A 20,336-nucleotide genomic window follows, 5' to 3' on the forward strand; every position below is an offset into this window, starting at 1 on the left:
ACTGAGATTTTAGGCACAGAAGAAAATCCTTTCTTATCACTAGAGCTGGATATTTTCAAACAATTTTCACTGCTGGTGGAAATATTATACCTACATTTTGATACAGTAATTTTTCGATGCCTTAGAATGAAGAATTTAAAAATGTTTTTCTATAAATCCTCAGGATCTGCATCATTTGAGTTGATCTTAACACAAAGCTGCTGTGCTAGAACTTTAGCTAAAAACAGCTAAAAATAAGTGAGACATCTGATGATGAATATAAGAAGAAAAATGTTCAAGAAAATAAAGAGCAGATTAACCAATAAAGAACATAATTGTTAGTCAAAACTGTGTTTTTTAGTTGTTTTGTCTGTTTTTAACAGCTTTCAGACTACAGGCACATTTTATCTTGGATGAATCATCTGTCACTTTGTCTCACCTGTTCAAACATGAAGGCGAACTCCACGCTGTCTTTAGGGACGTTGTCTGTGTCCAGGAAGCAGTAGAGCTTGAAGTAAAACTTCCAGAAGGTGTTGTGTTCGTCCGGGCTCGCTGAAAGCCTGGAGACCAGAGAGTGAGTTAATAATGGCTGAAATACAAAAACATTTACCTGCTCCAGAAACAAGCACACACACACACTCACACACACACACACACACACACACACACACACACACACACACACACACACACAAACACACACTCAGGCTCTGTGATGCTTACTTCTCAAACTTGGCGAGCACGTCAGCCACCACTGTGCGGCTCTCGATGGCTTTCTCAGTGGTGTCGTTGTGTTCAAACAGAGCAAACATGTTCCTGCTGTCCTCCATGGCCAGGCCGCGGATCAGCTTCTCCACCACCTGACACACACACACACACACACACACACACACACACAAAATAAAACACCAACAACCAATGCTATTTATTGATTTGAGGTGCCGCCTGATAACTTGCAGCTGAATTTTCTAAAATGTGCAGATCAGATCAAACTCCATATTCATATTATTCATATTCCAGACACATAAGAAGTTACACAACAGCTGAACCACGGTGCATTTTATGCTATACACCTTTCTCCACACCAGTCTCCCAGCAGCCCCAGCGTCACCCACCTCTCCGGCTGTTGTGTGTGAGTTGATGGTGATCTTGCAGGAACCTCCTCCGTGGCAGTGAACCGTGGTGCTCATGTCCTGTCGGGCCACGATGGCGCGGATCTCCTCCTGCGACGGGACGTTCTCCCTGGTTCGAGTCTTCCTCAAGGAGTCGAGGGTGAAGGCGGCGTAACGGTCCATCTCCGAGCCGGGGAAGAGCTCTCGAGTCCTGCAGAGACGGTAATTGTCAATGCCACGATTCAGCTAACGTTAAGAAAAATAATTATTTAATAAAAAATGACAAATATTTTTGGAAACTCAAACTGTCTTCATCTATGTGTAAAATGCCAGTACCTCTTCAGGTGGAACTTGAGGTATCTGAGGATGCTCCTGGTCGGGACGAAGGTGCAAGATATGCAGGCCAAGATCTTCCAACTGCAGAGGTTCCCAGGGCTTCCCGGCTGTGGCGGTCGTGTCGTCTGCTTGATCAGCTGGCAGTAGAGCTCATCCCGCAGCAGCTTGAGCTCTTGGCCGGTCTGCAGAATGCCCTGGATGATGGGTACTGGGTCGGCCACGCCCTCCAGGTGCTGCAGAGAGCTGAACACCTTGAGGGCTTCGTCCTGTAGCGTCGTGTAGCTTCTGTGTCTTGGAGCTGAACAGGGCAGAGGGGAAGAGGTTAGTGATGGTCTGTGTTCAACACCGGATCGCGATCATGTAGCTGCTTATATGTAAGTGTGGGGTAACTTTTGTTATTTTTCAGCTTGTGCAGCTAAACAAGGCAGTCAGCTTCGGGCAGTGAGTCACCAAACTCCCTTTAAAAATCGATCAATTTAATTTTACCTTGCTAGCAGCAAACAATATGTACCTTGTGAAAAAAAAACATTTTATTGTTTGTATCTTGTAAATTCTGCTTTAAGATCAATACAGTAAATTAAAGTATTTGCTGACATATCAGTCCCGTACAATGACAGTCTCTCCACCCTGATGCCTGACAGTTTTCTGTCTGCGCTACTCACTGGTGACGTGGATGTCTCCGTACGGCAGCGGCAGCAGAGGCGAGTGCAACGGGTGGTAGCTGTAGCGAAGGATGGGGTTCCTCTTGTAGATCTGCTCCACCACCTCTGAGTTCAGACAGTTCTCCTGCAGAGAGCAGAGGAGCCTGACTTCAGTACGATGCCCTGCTGATTATTCGGGGGTCTACTGTTGTGAACATGGTTTTGAAACAAGGACTGATGGTCTACAGTCTGACTGACCTCTGTCTGAAGCGTGCAGCAGTTGTAGTGATTTAAGGTTATATTATAATGTTAGAATCACAATTAAATGAAAAATTACTTTCACCAGTCACTTAATCAGAGTGCCTGCAGCATGATCCACATCTTCTGTTGGAAACTACATCTACTGAGATGCAGCTTCTGCTCAAGTCTCCATCAGCTGCATGCTAAGAGGTATCCTACCTTGATGTCCTGGATGAGCTGCTGGGTCGGCGTGTCGATGGGAGCTTTGGTGTCGATGACGTTCTGGATGGAGTTGGCCCAACGCGTGGCTTCGTTCAGCAGCTTACAGTAGAGACGGTACGAGTGTTTACGGCCGTACACAATCACGTTCCAGTAGCCTGTAAGGGAGTGATGAAGAACAAAGAAAAACGATTAACCAACACAGAGCTGAAACCACAGTTTTCACTTTTTAGCAGTCAGGTCCAACCTGATTCGACCTGAAACGCGACCAATTACTGATGGAAAATGATTCAACCAACTGAAATCTGCTGTTTTTCTTTTTCTTACCAGTCTCTTTGAAGACCTTTTCGTCCGGTTGAACCACTGAGCAGAGGCTGTTCAGCACCAGCGTTCCCAGCTTCAGGGCGTTACGCTCTGAGCTCTTATAGTAGTCCAGGGAATTGTGGGTAAGCAGGAACCAGCGCTTCTTCAGTTTCAGCGAGCCTTTGGTACTGTTCTTCATCTCTTTGTGCAACCAGCCTGGTGGGAATAAAGGAATCACGTACATTATTTGTGTTGTTCCCTTCAGAGCTGAACCACCACGGCAGCTGACATCAAAAGTTCCAGTGTGATGAAAGCACTGAATCACAGTTCAAACGCTTTAAACTCAGAAAACTGCTTAGATCTTTGTTTTAGACACGCTGATGCACTTCAGTAGGCAGTGCTAGTTTTTTATTTCAGCATGAAATCTTATCCTGTATTTGATTAATAAAAATGTACTTTACCTTTTTTTCTACTTTTTCTGCTGTTTGTAAGTTTAAAAAAACATCGGACAAATACAAGCTTAAAAAGAAAAAAATGGCTCAAATAAATCAGCAGCTCCCACATGATGTCCCTCTGACGCTGTTCATATTTATGTTGTTGCTCTGCTGCATTTTTCTGCCTAAATGCATTCTGGGATACACCCCCAATAAAACACATGCAGAGTAAAGGGGCATGAAGTGATTGTGTTGCCACCTCGGATGATGAACTCCTGTCCGTCGACGCGGGTGTCTCCCTTTGAGCGCTGCAGCAGAGTGATCCAGTGGTGCATCTCCTCGGGCGTGTCGGCGTTGCAGTGCAGCACGCGGTTCGCGGTGATCATGACGAAGGAGTTTGGCCTGCGATGGTTCAGAGAGGCCGTCAGTGGTTATGAGTAGAAGAGGAAGATGATGATGACTGACGGTTCAAACACTACAGCGCTGCTCTAAAATCTCAGTCGTCTGGTTACACATTAAAAAACTTTTTTTAAAAAGATGTCAGAGATATTAAACCTAATGTGAACGCATCTGGAAGTCCAGCAGCTGAGGTGCTGAAAGTCAACAGGCCTCAGAGAAAAGCGTTGGCTTTTATCTAACTTCATCAAAGTGTGTGAGGCAGGTGTGTGAGGTGTGAGGTGTGTGAAACGGCGCAGGTCGTGATATCTGATGCAGATCCTCACCTCTCTGGATTATCTGACGCACAAACCGAATCGATCATCCCCACATCCAGCGTTCCCTGAAGAGACAGAGACAGAGAGAGAGAGGACAGATGGTTGAGTCAGTGTTCAGGGTGTGGATAATGAGTCTGACCTTCCTCTGCCCATGGACACCAGTTAGCTCTCACACACATACACGTGTGCACAAAAAAACACACATGGGGATAAAAGCAGCGACACGTTCGCTCACAGGTACAACTCTGAGAAAAAGACGTGGCATTCTCAACACACCTGTGCCCTGTGAGTGATCCGAACCCCCCCCCCCCCCCCCCCCCCCCCCCGCGGTACTCACCACAGCATTCTGGGGGTTGGCCTGCTCATCGTGCATCTCTCTGATCTCCTGCTCGGTGGAGCCGTGGACCTGACTCAGGACGCTGAACCATTGGCTGTAACCACGGAGACAACATCATCACCATTTACATATCTATAGTCAGCGGACTGTCCCTCCTCCTTACAGACCGTCTGATGAGGAGGAGGGACTTCTTCAGACAGTACGCAGCGCTTACTGTCCGACGTAATTTAGTAATGCCCAAGTTTGCACTTTTTTATTTTTAACGTTAACTAAGCATTGCTTACTGTCCGACGATGTTCATTGTTTGGTAGCTTCACACCACGCGCGCATGCGTGAATTCGACGACGCGAATTCGTACGTGAGCACGTACGAATCGATCTTTACAAAATAAAATGAGAATAGGAGAATCAATCTTATCAACACAGCTCTAGTATGAATCTAAACTATTACACTTCTGAGCGGAGGAAAGAGCGCGTCCGCTCATCTTCCTCTGAAACATCCCCCTTTTTCAGGGCATTTACAAACACACCTGGCGTCCTCAGCAGACTCGGCGATCAGATGGTAGGTCCTCTCTGGCATCACAATGTCCAGTCCATTCTCCTTACCGGTGTTATCAATGATTTCTCTACACATCACACAAAAAAAGACAAAAAACAAAAAGTGAATAATGATTTTCTGAATACACGGAGGTGTTCAGTAATAACAGTAGTTTTCGAAATCACCAGAAACAGTCAAAAGATATGACATTACCAAATATGACTCTAACTCGAATAAAATGTCCAGTCCAGATGTTTGATCTGAGAATACGTTCTTTATATTCATGTTCACAGAGCGCAGCTTGGTGTCATATTTATTTTAGAAGTTACGCGTGGGAGCAAATCGACGGCGCTTATTTTATCTGATACAGCCTAAACTTTTCAATACAAAGACTCTACATTGACATGCTTTGATATCATTCTTACATATCCTGCATATCATTTATCATTTTAAGCTCAATAAATTCAGATAATACAAACACTGAATGAAAACATGTGTCCGGTAAATTGAAAACCTGCCGCTCACGTTGGCCGGTGCCGAGTTTTTCTCGCGGAAACCGTGAATTAAAAATGATGAACGTGAGGCTCAGACAGAAATCTGGCAAACTGCAGAGGTCTGTTCTTCTCAGGGACCAGGGCGCTGTCACGTAATGACGTCACGTTCATAAACTTTATCAAACGTCTCCAAAAGTAAAACACATTATACTACTGAAGTAAAACTGAAACCACACAAGGCATTAAATAAATTCTGTTTAATATTTAATCCTTAAATCCTATATCAGTGCACTGCTTTTTTTTCTTTTACTGACGGTGTTGAAACTGATACCGTTGCTATTTTTTAAGACCCCAGGTATACCTTATTACCTTATTACCACCCAACCCTAGTCTGATTGGTCCTTACTTGGCATTGTGCATGTCCAGAACTCCCTTCATTTTCTCCTCGCTGTCGTTCTCGAAGTACATGAGTTTGCTCTGCCGCAGCACGAACCAGCGGCGTTTCCAGTTTCGGCGGGAAAGCGTGGACGAGCCGCCTCCCTTCTTGTGCAGCCAGCCCTGCTTCAGAGCCTCCTGCTTCGCCCGAAACCACAGGAAGGTCTCGTCTTTCAGAACGCACCAGCGCCGCTTCCACGTGTTCATCAGACCACCTGGAGAGGAAAATATGAGATTTTTCCTCAGGTCTCTGACGAGGGGTCTGTGACTGCACACAGATTCGATTTCAAATGCATAAAATCCCGATGATGTGATGTGAAGATGGAAAACAGGAAAAATTCAACATTTCCTGCAAATCGTAGCACAGAAAAACTACTGTGCCACTGAGGGTAAAACAAAAACAAGTATTTTGTCTTGGTTTGACAAATTCTAAACTTGTGTGTTTGGTAAATCAAATCTAAAAACATACATAGATAAAAGTTTTGTTTTTATTAATATGTGCACTTCATTTCTAATTCTATCATTTTTTATTGTTAAGTTCTTTCTTGGAAAGTAAAAAAGAAAATCAGTGTGGGTGAAGCTGTGATGCTTCACTACAGGGAAATCTTCTCCTGCTCTGTAGGGGTTGCAGGTCAAAGGTCAATCCTGGCCTCGAAGATGACTGCCTTTGCAGACACCCATTCAACTGTGAGTACTGTACTGAAGGAGTTACCTTTGATGTACAGGAAGCTGTGGAAGTATGGGAGCGTGACGCAGCTGTAGACAGAGTCCCGCCGGTACGACAGCTCGTCATCCGTGTCGAACCTGTCAAAGTCGTCCTCGCTGTCCTCAAACTGGAATAAAAGCAACACAAATTAGACGTTCAAGATGTACGATGTTAGTATCACTTGTAATTGTAAGCTTACTTGTACAAAACCTTTCGGGAATACTCACTGATGACTGAGCGCCCTCAGAGCTGAAGCGGTAAGCTCCTGAGCTGTTGTAGGTACCTACAGAGCCGCGGTAGTCAGGAGACCACTGTCCGCTGCAGGGATTGGAGAATGCCACACTGCTACTGGACAGGATGGCGCCCTCATCATAGTCATCCTGGTCGTAGTCCGAATCCTCATCTGGCGGTATGAGCTCCACCAGGTCATCCGACTGAGCCTCAGATGAAGCCTGGGGATGGCAGTAGGCTGAGTCCCCGCTGGATGAGGCGCTGTGGCAGACCGGGGGCACAGGTGGTAAAGGCAGCGGCTGGTGAAGCAGGGTGGTTGGCGGCAGTGGTGGGATTACACCTTCGTTGGCATACGGGTCTTCTTCAGACGAGTCGTCGCTTGTTCGGATGCCACTTGTCCGCTGGCCGTCTGAGTGACCGTGTTCACTCGGGTTCGGAGAGTCTTTGAAGGCCTCATCATCGGCCCCAAACCCTTCGTCGACCTCCTCTTCGTCATTGCCTCTCCTTCGTCCACTGTCCTTCTCTTTTTCATCCCCTTCGCCAACTCCCAAGGAGCTCTCAATGTTCCTCACACACTCGTCGATCTCATCAAAGTTCAGCGAGTCAAGGAACTGCTGCGCTGCCTTGCAGGCTTCGTCCTCCAGCCGCCTGAGCTCCTGGTCGCGGAGGTGCTGCAGGCGGTTGAGGGAGGCCTCGGTCAGGGAGAGCTCCTGACGCTCCTTCTGCCTCTGCAGTGCCTGAATTTCCCGCTCGAGTCGTAGGATCTCCTCCACCTGAGATGCCTCATGAGGACGAATTGCCTCCTCGAAGGCTTCTGCTGACTCCAGCTCCTCCATGGCGCCCGGTGACGTTGCAGCTGCTACTGCAGAATGAGACTGAGCCAAAACCAGAGAGGCTAACTCCTCAGCACGATGCAGCTCCTCCTGTCTTTTGGCCTCCTCAGCCTGGGGATGGACACAAGACAAAAACTGATGGGAACTGCTTTGGATTCAACGTGTCTCTCATACAAATTGTTTCAGACTGTAAATGCTGAAGGAACATTCTTAGTAAACATGGACAATGAAAGCACTCGAGCTAACTCTGTCTTCCTCGCTGTAACAATTAAATTAAATACGATAATAATAAGTAATAAAAGAGTTACAAAAATAACCAGAAATAAATGTCTGACATGATGAGTTTCATCGTACCTCTCTGGCGAGTCTCTCAGCCTCCAGCCTCCGTCTCTCCCTGCACAGACACAAACAAACACGCAGACTTCAGGTGTAACGTCAGAGAGAAAATACACGTCATTAACCAAAACAACAGAAACAGTACATACATATACAACAAATTTACAACCTTATAAACACACTCTGTGTCACTGCCAGAGGATTTGTTTTCTCAGATAAACAGAGATAAAACACCAGATGGTCTGGAGAAAGGGTTATGTGAGAGCAACAATGGGCCGAGTTTAGATGAATATTTTACTGACTGCCCCTTTAACTTGACTTGCCCACCTCTCCATCTCCTCCTCCACCCTCCTGCGGCACTCCTCCTCCCTCCTCCTCCTCTCCTCCAGCAGCTGACTGAAGGCCCGGCGGGCCAGCTGGCCTCGCAGACGTTTCTGGAGGGTGAGCGCTGCCCAGCGAAGGAGCAGGAACTTCCTCCTCCAGTAGAAAGCCCGGTAGTTCTTCTGAATGACCACAATGCACTGCAGCAGCTTCCTGTACTGCTTCCTGTGAGTAGGACAGCATCAATAAACCACGTGATCAATGAACATTAAACTGTGCCTAAGAAGGTTTTTGATGCTGTTGTTGAGACGAGGTTCGAATACTGAGTCGTACCTGGCCATGTAGCCCAGGACATGAGCCTGGATGATCATGGCTGCTTTCAGCACCTCCACCTCCCTCTGCTTCTCCAAGCGATGCTCCAGAGACTCCCGAAGAAAGACCTGAGAGGGCAGGAGACAAAGGGTCGACAGAAGAGAAAGTTTTGAATGGAGGCAAAAAAAGTGCAGACGAAAGAAAATGTACGACTTCGGCATTTTTAAAAAGGAGCGTGAAGAAGAAGCTGTTGGGTAAAGATCAATAACAGGACAATATTTCTGATTTACTTGTATGTTTATGATATTTTTAGCCATCGGTCCATCCAGATTCAATTTACAATGGCAAAATTATTATTTAATTATTTCCCATGTGTTTTCACAGCACTTGACCAATATGAATCATTTTCACTGGGTGTTCTCCAGCTCCGACTTTCAAACATGTAACAGGGCAATAAAAACAGTTTGCACTCTGCTGTATGGAATAAAACAGAGCACAGGAGAACTCAGTAGAATCCATTTAACTCCCTGCTTAACATAGTATATTCATTACATGCACTATATTACACACACATTATGAATAAAAGATTTACAAGTGAACACAGTTAAATAGAGACAGCTCGCTCCTTTTTCCACAACATCACCATTTAAGAGACACAAAGACCAGAGGAACAACTGAACTGAACAAAGCAGCCGACATACATCAAATCCAGATCCTCCTCTCCTTTTGTTGAAGCTGCTAAAGACCACAGATTACTGCAGCGAGTGATTTCAGCGACATCCCTCTGTGAAAAGACCGATCTTACAGGCACTGGGTGCAGCTGCCCGCTATAGGAACCAAGCTGCCGTCCATTGACAGACAAACTGGGCCCACACAGGGACGCCGGGGGTTAATCCGATTAGGGAGGGAGGAAAATGAGATATGGGACACGGTCTCAGGCGACAGAAGCGGTGGGGAAATGTCACAGTGCTATGGGGGTACAGGAATACAGACTGGCTTTCTACTGTTGAATGATGTGCAGTATGTGTGTGTGTGTGTGTGTGTGTGTGTGTGTGTGTGTGTGTGTGTGTGTGTGTGTGTGTGTGTGTGTTGAATCCTCAGTGGTGAAGCACTAATGAGATTTTCAGGGGGAAATGTAAACTCGTCGGGGTGATTTGGACATCTCTGACGAGCAGGTTAATTAACAAGGAAACATGCAGTACATGCCCAAGCACGTGAACCGACACACACAAATGAAGACACAAACACGAACACACAAACCCACCAGTGTCTCACCCTGAGTTTGGCATTTTTGTTGTTTTGTAAGAGCCTTTCCAGAAGCATCAGGACAGATTAAATCTCAAAAACTGGGTTGAGTTTAAAAAATCAAAGTATTTAAATGTGTCACTCAGACACTTTAAGGTTGGGTAAATCTATTTAGCCACTCTGTCAGTATCAGATTTATTCTGCATCATTTTTGTTCAGCTGTTCATTCTAATTATATTTCAGAACAGAAATATTCTACAGGTCTTGTACATTTTTTTCTTTTTTTTTCTTTGCTTTTCCCAAAATTCAGCCTGTTCACACCCACTCGAAACTAAAATTGTGTTCTGTGGATCTGAACAACGTTTGTCTGCGCAGCTTGACTCTGGTGGGGTTAGAGGGGTTGAATTTTATTTCTCTGAGGAGCTGAGTTTTTGTGCTACGAACTCATGATGAGTGTATGAGTGTACTTATGTGTAGCACTGGGCTACACACAGACACACACACAGACACACACACACTTACTGAAGTGTACTTAAAAAACCCCACACATAAAATAACAGGTTAGCCTTGAGAGGAGCAGCTCAAAGTGAGACATACACAAACGCACAAAACACTCCCTCACTTTATCAAACTGCCTCTACCATGAATCACACATGCACAAAAAGTGTGTCCTTGTGTACGAGTGCACGCATTTGCATCCCAATGAACTGAACAACTAATCCTTTTTAATCATTACTATGCTAATTAGTGCAACAAAAGTCTGGCTAAGCCTCGGTGCACTTTTGATTCTTGCTGCTGGGGCCTTTAGGGAGCGTCGCTCACTGTGACAGGTCAGGCCCGTGGAGAGAGCTGAACCCTGGGAGAAGCCAGCAGAGCCACATCACTTCCATGAAATTAAGTTTGAGGCTGTAAAAAACACACAACAAAAAAACAACTCCTGCACAATAGTCAGGACATGTGCCGACTGAAAGGAGCTGGAGGCCAACTCGATGTAAATCTCAGAGCGAGAGGCAGAGGGACAAAGTGGGAGAATTCCTCTGAGAGAGACAGAATTGATTTAACGGTTCACGGGCCAGTCACAGCAGCGGGAGCGGATTTATGGTCCAGTGCTGAGCATGGTGTTGACACTGCCGGGGTTAGAGGCTCTTACAGAGGGCCTTCAGGTGATGTGACACACACCCGGGTGGCCATTATGGATGTTCTGAAGCACAAAGTCAGCAAGTGAAAATGCAAACGATTGTGTGGTTCCATCAAAAAAAAAAAAAGGGGGGCTTTTGACTCTGACTGTAAATGTTGTAAATGGTGGCTTTTACTTGCTTCCCTGTGACACTGAGATACATCTGCACCGAGCACTTTAGAAACCCAAGAAGAAGAAGAAGAAGAAGAAGAAGAAGAAGAAGAAGAAGAAGAAGAAGAAGAAGAAGAAGAAGCAAACCTGAAAAACCTTCTCCAGAGGGAGAGCTTTCACATCTTCACCTTTCAAACTCTGGCTCTAAGATTAATATTAAAAATAAATCACATAAAACATTCAAATCTATTTAAAATATATCATCTTGTTTAACGTTTTTCATAGTCTATGAACAGCATACATGTATGTTATGGTTTGTCAACAGTACAAATGATGGGTGTGCATTGATATATTTAATATCCTACAATCTTTAGTGTAATATAGGTCATTTGACTGAGTCTTCCCACACAAACAAATATGTATAAATCTAAAGGCTTATTTCATGTATCTGATGTATTATTGTACGACTATTTTCATTGTGTACTATTTGAACCCACTTTGAGATATTCCTCACCCTGGGCAGGTCTGGATGTAATAACTGGGAGTCAGTGTGCGGGAGCTACTTTACTTTCATCTGTTTCACTGCTGCCTCACACCTACAATGACATCTGAAAACTATAATGAATAATGAGAAGCATTTCCTCCCAGGAGCACTTTAAGGCGTCTTCATCCATTTATCAGAGTTTGTCTGTACTGAGCTTAAGCCATGGTGTTTAGCTCCATCACCTTTCTGTCAACACACGAACAATTTACCTCAGAAAGCTTAAAAGATTTTTTTTGTCAAATTCCTGGTGCCGACGCAGAAATACATTTAAACACCGGTGAATGAAAACAGGCTGATCCACCTCCTTCTCTGTGACAGTTCAGTGTTCAGGCGATGTTTCTTCCACCTGAGTGCTGTGGTGCTGACTCTTAATTAGGTTTCTTGTGCTGTCGTTGGTCCTGGACAAATACAGATACACACACTAATGACCATTCATCCGTATGTCCACCCACACACACACACACACACACACACACACACACCCACACACACACATCCTCCACTGCTGTCACCTCCTGCAGCATCACATGGTCATGCTGTGATTAGGGATCTGTGTCCCCCATCTGTCATTTCCCCACAGAAATCTCACACACACACACACGCACACACAGACACACACAGACACACACAGACACACACACACTGGCAGTAGGTATATTCTTCCTCATCTGTTGTAGTGGAAGCAGAGAGTGACAGACAGAGAGGATGAAGACTGGATCCAATAACTGTCGGATTCCACACTTCAGGTGCTCTGGACCTCAATTATTCATTATCTTTCACACACACACACACACACACACACACACACACACACACACACACACACAGCCTGCAGTCACACAGGTACCTGATCTCTGGAATGGTTTCATCGAGCTGGATTTGTAAGACGCGTGAAGCCAAATTAAGCCTTGAGGGGAGCAGAGTGCAGCCAGAATGGATCGGCTCCCCTGGCGGCAAAGTAAGTCAGCATCCAATCATATTCCATATCAGCAAGAAGAATACGGATCAGCCGGCGTGAGCCAGAGGCAGAATGAACGGCAGGACATGCGGGACCTCATGAAAAAGTCAATTACACTGTAGAGAGCGGGGCGGAGGGGGTATATTTCACTGCTGATGGACAGGAAATGCAGATCTGTGGGAATAACTGTGTCTGAGGAAAGTTCTGAACTCATTAAACATTTTTTGAATTAGCCAGAAGAGTCTTTACCATTTGTCAGGCATCATTTTCCCCAGTTCTACAAATAAAATAGTACATTTTGCACATTCTTCTACTGTGATGGTGACGATGATCACGCACCATGTGATCAGCGCTCACAGAGTGGATGCTCTATTAGGTATTAAAAATATGGACACACAGGGAAGAGACCTGTAGCAGTACAGCAGCAACAACAACAACAGTACCCTAGCAGACCCAGTTAGACTGAATGTGACGTGGATGCTGCCTCACTGAGGCCTTGGGTTCTTCACAGTTAAGGCAAACGTTTCTGTCTCAAAGGGGAAATTTATGTGGTCGAATGCAACAAAACATCAAAAACCAGACGTGAAGAAGACAAAACAGGTCCTTGTGAATAACACCCGCCCCTCACCTTGGTCTTGCCCAGCTGCCACTCTGCACTGCTGCTGTCGTAGTGGTGCAACAGCTGGATGCAGCGCCCCCTGGGATCATCCGGCATCAACACACCCCGCATTAGCACCTTGTACCTGAGGAAGAGGACGGAAAAAGCAAAAGGTTCGGATCCGGTGCTGCTGTGGTTCACAGGAGGGAGCGGAGAGGAACTGCATGTTGTTTTTAAGGACAAAAGCTGACGTGTGTTCAGGTAAAAATGGGCTGAAAGGTGGGTCACTGAGACGAACCTGGAGCAGAAGTCTTGGAAAGGTCTCCGAACGGGGAAGCCGGTGCGTCGGATCTTGACCGTCTCCAACATGCCGGAATATCTGAGCTGGTTCAGAACCACAGTCTGGTCGAAATGGTCAGGCATCTGGAGGCAGACAGTGACGATGGGAGTTTAGGATAAAGATCAGGCCCAGTGATGTTCACGTCTGTAATCACCACTTTTAATAAAGACATTCAAAAATAGGATTATTTATACTGGAGTTTAGAAAACAAGCATCTAACTGCAGCATCAGCTGACAGTTTTTTTTTTCCTGTAATGACTGAACACTTTAACTCCACAGGACACTTTCATTGATGTTCCTCTGCAGTTCAGACCTGTCAATGCGGCCTGCGGCTCCCAAAACACCATTACAACAGTATTGACAATCTAGGACGCCATACACAACGCTGTCCTATCATCCAGCACAGTGTTTGACGTCAGTGTAATTTTTTTCACAGCTGTGGAGATCGATTTAGGAAATGATGTTTTTCAGGGCATTTTACTGCGGTGAAAGGGTCAAACTGGTGTTTGTGTTCCAGGAGAAAAGGGAATAAAAACCAACAAGCTGAAAACACAACATCTGACAGTGTGTTAGCATCCACAGACACAGGCCAGTATTATCATCCCACTGGAGTCGCTATTCACTTTCCCTTAAGCTTTGTTTTGGTCTCCACCAACTTCTGAGAAAACTCTCTGTCTCTTTAGGTGCTCGATGTTTCACCTCACCATCTAGTTGCTAACTGTGGTGGTATATCTGAGCTTGTTTGCTGCAAACGCTGAGACTGAAACGCACTGATACAGTAAATGTGCTTTTAAAACCAAAACTGCCACAAGAGGCTAAAGAGCCGCATAAAAAAATCTCATATGATGTCTGCGGCCAAAGCACACACCAATTCCATCCCTTTAAACGTCCACGCACATGTACACGCACACAAGTGCATCACACTGCATACCACTCATTCACAACTGTGAACTCGGAGAAAGAAATGCGTATGACAGCAGCAGCGGCAGCCAGCAACAAATCAACCCCCCCCCCTCCCAAAAAACACACTCAGCATTGAGATACCATTATTACTTACAGAAGTGCATTCAGTGAAAGCCTCTTTCCTGGGGACCCCTCTCACCCTGTAACCTCAGTGGGCGTAGGGGGGCTCAGAATAAGAGGGTGCTTTCATACCCGCTGCAATGCCCCCTTTATTCAGCTCCCATCTCCCCTGATAGCCCGCTGATGGCCCATTTGAGCCGCTGAGATGAAGGGAGGCCAATTCACCAGCAGATCTTGACTGAGTCACTGAATGGCGCCCTTTAACAGCCACTGGCCGCAGAGGAGACCTCATTAGCATAACCATCATTTGCATATGGCCGGGCTGCAGCCGTACAAAGCCGAGTGGTGTCAGGAAGCTGCCCTCTGCCTCCTGCCTTTCTCTGCTCCCTGCTTTCTATCTCTATCGTTTCCTCTCTCTTTGCGTAGATTCTGGCTGCTGGGATGTCAACAGCCACTCTGTTTGGAGGATTCTCTTTCTTTTTATTTTTCTGTACGTCACCCACAGTTGCCTGACCAACCTGTTGAATGAAATCACGCCTTCTTTTTCCTTTTCTTCCTTCATTTCCTTCTCTTAAATACAATCAGGAGACTTTTCAGCTGCCGCTGTGTCATTTTCTCTTTCTTGACTTGAAAGACAAAAACAGTCCACAGTCTTTCTTCATGCATGACATTTTCTATTTTACAAAGCTTTGCTCTGTCTCTTCTTCTCTCTATTTTAGCAGTGAATGAAACTAAGGAGCACAAAAGTGTAATGAATAATTCAAACTGAGACTTTTACTGTGTCTCTGTGGTTAAAAAACAACCCATGGGTCCTATACAGAATACAGCTCTTTAACGTCATACAGATTATTTTACTTGGAGGATCTATAAAAGTTGTGTTACTACTTCAGTAAAGTAAATGTTAAATTCAATATATGGCCAAAAGTATGTGGCCATCCCACTGTAGTTGCATTTTGTGGATGGATGCAATAATGCATTTTGACTAAAGTATTCTCCCATCATGATGTGATGTGTGTATTTTGGTTCCGTATAAGGCAAAAATTAGTGCATTTTGGGAGAACACCAAGCTGTAAGAATAACGGCTCTGAAATAAGTAGAGACTCTGACAATATAGTGATGTAAATCAGCATCCAGATAAACCCAGTGTCTCAGGCCTCTACGGGGACATGACAACAATAGCCTGAGGGGTAAACTCAGTGTCTTTCTCGGCCCGACTTCCCTAAAAGCTAAAAGACTCCGAGTTGGAGGCATTCAACAGGACAAAGGGGGGCGTGTTGGTCTGCTCCCGAGGGGGTTGGGAACCGACAGGGGTGAAAAAGGCAAACAACCGACACGGAAAGACAACCGAGCTCGGGATGAGCTGTCCATCCTTCACTGCCCGTGAGAAGGCACACGGTGCACCGTTCTCTGTCTGTAAATCTGTATATTCTCTCACAAAAGATTCCTTTAATCTAAATATTTCCTTTAATTCACTGACAACACAGCTGCAACTCTGATTAAGCGCTATTTGGTATTTTTTCTGCATCTTTGTGTTCTACCTTTAAATTAGAATGCACGAGAACACTTTCCCTCTCAGTGAGGATAAACATTCCTGCTTTAACCAGAACATCTAAGAGCATGCAGAACCCAAGGACCTCTGTGTTTCTCTGCCTCTGAGCATCCAGGTCTGAATGTGGGAGCCAGCAGGGATTATCACTCTCTGCTCAGTGGGGGCTCCTCCACTGAGTTTCAGGGAATCCCTGGGACAATGTTTCTGCTCATAGATGGACATAAATCCAACCTAAATCCCCGACCCTGCAGGATTTAAGCTTGACCCAGGCTGGAGGAGGATTCCTGTGGGTTTGAATTTCTCTGAAACATCAGTGACACAGATGAAACCTGCAGAGGTACTGCTGCAGAGATGACACCAATAAATACACTGACAGACAGACAATTAGTTTTCTCTATTAATTATTCAAAACTAAGAATGGGATGCAACTGACTTTTTTATGTCCCTTATGTCCCATCCTAGCATCACAAAGATCAATGTCAGAAAAAAAAAATCACCTAAACTGTGTATTTACAACAGACTGAATCAACAGCAGTAATATCTGGTAACCTTCTACCAAAGGGTCCATCCTATTAGACACCGAACTGAACTTTGCTTTCATGCAATCACCAGTCAAACTACTGTCTCTTCACCATCATGTCATTAACTCATTTCGTTTCCTCGTCATGCAGTCGGCCTCTGGGCTCGGTTATAGAAATAATCATCCTGCGTTTACAAACCACAGCCTCCATGTCAAGTCCAATGCTCCTTTTCCTTCTTGAAATTCAGTGTGTGTCAGTTCAGCACTGAAAACCTTCCAGTCCCATTAACGAGATGACGAACAGGAAACATCCGAGGGGCTGTGTCCGTGGCGTCATGAAACTACACAGCAATAATGATGACGCTGATGGGACTGATTCTTGCAGTTAAATGAATTAAGAAACATGAGTGTGTGTCTCTCCTGGGCTCTTTGACTTGGGTGAAAAATAACAAGCGTACGCTCAGATTTTGGCAGTTTGCTTTTATGCAGCTTCATTTTTCAGGAGGAGAGATTATGCAGAGCACTCAACAACACAGATGAGCCCTCGCAGCTTTCCCACTCTGCAAGGACCTCTCAGTTTGTAGCAGTTAATATGTTTACTGCTCTTAATCACTCATACACCATTTTACTGTCTGAACAGTTATGTCTTACTCCACCTTTAGACAAACCGCTGCATCTCACCTCATTCCACAGCACTGGACACTTAAACCCTGTGCAACAAGCGCACACTTGAACGCACCGTTTCCCATTTAAAACATGCATCAGGTCTCACCGTGCATCGTAGCTCGCCGCTGCGTGTCCTCCAGGGTTTTTCAGACTGGAGACAACAGAAAATGACAGAAAACTTCCCAAAGCCGGCGTCTGGTCTCTCTCTGTCTGTCCCCTCAACACACTGAATGCTTCACAAACACACACTCTCTCTCTCTCTCTCTCTCTCTCTCTCTCTCTCTCACACACACACACACACACACACACTCTGCCACCATAGAGTCAAACAAAGGCTTTCAAACCCATAACTCCACTCCCCTTTTTGTGTGGAGAGGGAGGGCTGTGGTTGCCATGGTGATGCGTCTCCTGCTGAGGCTAATTTGTGCAGGCCACTTGTAGGGTGTGTGTGTGTGTGTGTGTATGTGTGTGTGTGTGCGTGTGTGTGTGTGCGAGGGAAAGAGACAGAGAGGGAGAGCAGGCTGTTTACATTCAAACGTGGTGACTTTTGTGTCCGCTAACTGCAAACTGGTCTGTTGAACTGGTGTGATGCTGCCTCAGACTGGGTGAACTGGACTGGGCATGAGCTTTGATGGGAAATAGGACAGTGTGATGGTTCAGTTATATAACCTACTAATTTCCTGTTGAATCATCTCATATGAACGTATACACTAATACGTTCATCTCATATGAACGTATTAGTGTATGATTAAAAAGTAAAATGGAAAGATAATTTCCATAGTAACACAGTGATGCAGTATAAGAGATGCATCTTATAATGTTCATTTTCCTCTAATTTACTGAGGTGTGTGTGTGTATATTTTATTCTACTATGAATAATTATATATAACACACTTTCCTGTGACTTTCTGCGTGTTTCAGAGTGTGGGAAACACGTGACCTCTACAGGCTTTACATCCTCTGATGATTAACAGCACATTTTACCTTTAGCAGAAACAAAACAGGCCCAGTGCTGATGACAACGGGAACAAAAATCAATAGACTCTGATCAGTCTGTGTAATCTGTTGTTACTGTCAAAACACACAGACACACACACACTGTAGAAGCCTGCAGAAGCACGGGGTTGCTGTGGTGACGGTGATGAGCGTAGATGATGAGGGTGACAGCTTTTTATGAGCGAGTGAGTTTGTGTGTGTGTCATCATCATTGTCATGTTTTTATCCACTATACTATACACACTGTGAAAATCACCAAATCTAAAGTTACACAATACAGAAACAAGCGTTGATTTGATGCATTTAGAGAATTATTATTACATGGACTTATGTAATACTATATTGTCGTTATAGATGACACTATATGGATAATGCTTTTATTTTTTTGTGAATTTTTTTTAACGGTAAAAAGCAGGAAGAATGTTCTATAGAGAACATGCAGGTAACCGGAGGGAACCCAAACTCTGCTTGATAAACCTGAGATTTTAAACCAGAGAGACCGAGACTGATGAACGTAATGTAAAGCTGATTAATCTGAGCGAATCCAAACGGCCTGATTTCTGTGTTTCCAAACGTGGTAAGTACAGCCCTAACATCTTCCACCGTCTGCTGACAGACTTCCAAAACGCTGTCGTGTAAATGACTGCGCCCACATGTGTCCTAGTTGCATTTAGAGCCAACAGTCTGTCCACACTATTATGCATTCTGTCAATATATTGACATTTCCCCACAGAGTCCACTTACCATCTGCAGGAGTCCCATGACCCTGCAAGCTTTTTCAATACGCTGCTACATCACTGAACCCAAAATAGCTCTTAGTAAGTCAGTTTATGAGTCAGCCACTTAACCTCTCCTCACTTATTCACTCACTCACTCACTCACTCAGTTTTCTCACTTTCTAAAACACCTGTACTTCCTGAAAATTACAAAAACAAAATAGAATAAAACAAAAAACAGAGAAGCTGAAGGTTGAAACTGGCTCTGGAGGTTTCTGAGGCAGACCCGACTTTGCTTCCACACTGAAACGCTGATTTATTGCTGTTTAATTGTACTGTTGCTCACATACACACTCTCACAGTAGCATCACCCCTCCATCCCAGTGCCTTCCTCCCCTCTGACACCTGCTCAGAGGCAGATGACAGGGACGCCTCTCGGGGGCTTTTAGGGGCCACGTGCCGTGTCTCCGTGACCCCTGTTTCCCCTGGGGAGGCCCTAACTCCCCCCTGCACCACTCGACCTCCTTCCCTCACTACATTAAGCTCCATTCAAAAGTCATCATCCAGCCTTGTTTAACATTCGATCAGGAGAGGGGTCCAGACGGTCGCGTTTCGCCTCATAAAAACACGCCGGCTGTGCAGCTGGTCTCCCGGAGGACACGGAAGATACCCACGTGTGTGTGCATATGTTATCTGTGCATCTGTGCATGTATGTGTCTGTGTGCTCGTCCATCTATTTATCAGGTTATTAAGAAAAGGAACTGGAATTCAGACTTGTGACCGTAGAGTTGAATCACACACACACATACACACACACACGCACACACACACACACACACACACAGAGCGGCGGACAGAGGGACCCTCTGTGAGTGTGTGGATCAAAAACCCCACAGACGACAGCGAGAATCTCAGACACAAAACTCCTCAGAGATGCTTCACATCTGCGTCACAAACCTCCCAGTGTCCACGTCTCACTCCGTCACAGCTGCCTGGCAGAGATATGAGGCGTGTGAATATACAGGCGGTGGACAAAATAAGGGGAACACCTGTCAGTGTAATGCAGTGTTATATCCACTGCTAGCTAAGAACTCGGGACCTCTAACATGACTTTTCCAGCAGAGAACTCGTGGCCGCAGTCAGCTGATTAACATTTCAGTTAGTTTCTAGCAGACAGCCAATAAGCAGAGACCAGTTGTCTGGTAGCAAACATCACTGGCGACCAGACGTGAGAATTATCAATAACTACTGACATCAACAATCAATGCTACTGATTCCCCGATGACCGTATTTCAATTTGATGTTTGCAATGATGCTGCTAATGAGTCGACAAGGCCCCTGCACGGATATCGATAAGATGCTGATCTAAGAACA

The 20,336-nt window shown here is 45.3% G+C and overlaps 1 protein-coding gene across 1 annotated transcript in view; it reads right to left on the reverse strand.

Annotated features, from left to right (window-relative positions):
• myo10 (myosin X) overlaps positions 1 to 20,336 on the reverse strand; it is a 115,348-nt gene that overhangs the window by 30,980 nt on the left and 64,032 nt on the right. Inside the window, exons 20-38 of the mRNA XM_041054559.1 lie at positions 13,451 to 13,575; positions 13,183 to 13,297; positions 8,541 to 8,647; positions 8,214 to 8,432; positions 7,905 to 7,944; positions 6,714 to 7,661; positions 6,493 to 6,613; positions 5,752 to 5,995; positions 4,844 to 4,939; positions 4,315 to 4,408; positions 3,987 to 4,042; positions 3,524 to 3,666; positions 2,855 to 3,046; positions 2,528 to 2,685; positions 2,090 to 2,213; positions 1,428 to 1,725; positions 1,095 to 1,302; positions 703 to 839; positions 419 to 539 (exon numbers count right to left, since the gene is read on the reverse strand). Coding sequence (XP_040910493.1) covers positions 419 to 539; positions 703 to 839; positions 1,095 to 1,302; positions 1,428 to 1,725; positions 2,090 to 2,213; positions 2,528 to 2,685; positions 2,855 to 3,046; positions 3,524 to 3,666; positions 3,987 to 4,042; positions 4,315 to 4,408; positions 4,844 to 4,939; positions 5,752 to 5,995; positions 6,493 to 6,613; positions 6,714 to 7,661; positions 7,905 to 7,944; positions 8,214 to 8,432; positions 8,541 to 8,647; positions 13,183 to 13,297; positions 13,451 to 13,575 — 3,546 coding nt within the window. The remainder of the gene's footprint in view (positions 1 to 418; positions 540 to 702; positions 840 to 1,094; positions 1,303 to 1,427; positions 1,726 to 2,089; positions 2,214 to 2,527; positions 2,686 to 2,854; positions 3,047 to 3,523; positions 3,667 to 3,986; positions 4,043 to 4,314; positions 4,409 to 4,843; positions 4,940 to 5,751; positions 5,996 to 6,492; positions 6,614 to 6,713; positions 7,662 to 7,904; positions 7,945 to 8,213; positions 8,433 to 8,540; positions 8,648 to 13,182; positions 13,298 to 13,450; positions 13,576 to 20,336) is intronic.

The sequence above is a fragment of the Toxotes jaculatrix genome, chromosome 14 (genome assembly GCF_017976425.1).
Source record: "Toxotes jaculatrix isolate fToxJac2 chromosome 14, fToxJac2.pri, whole genome shotgun sequence".
Lineage (NCBI taxonomy): Eukaryota > Metazoa > Chordata > Actinopteri > Toxotidae > Toxotes > Toxotes jaculatrix.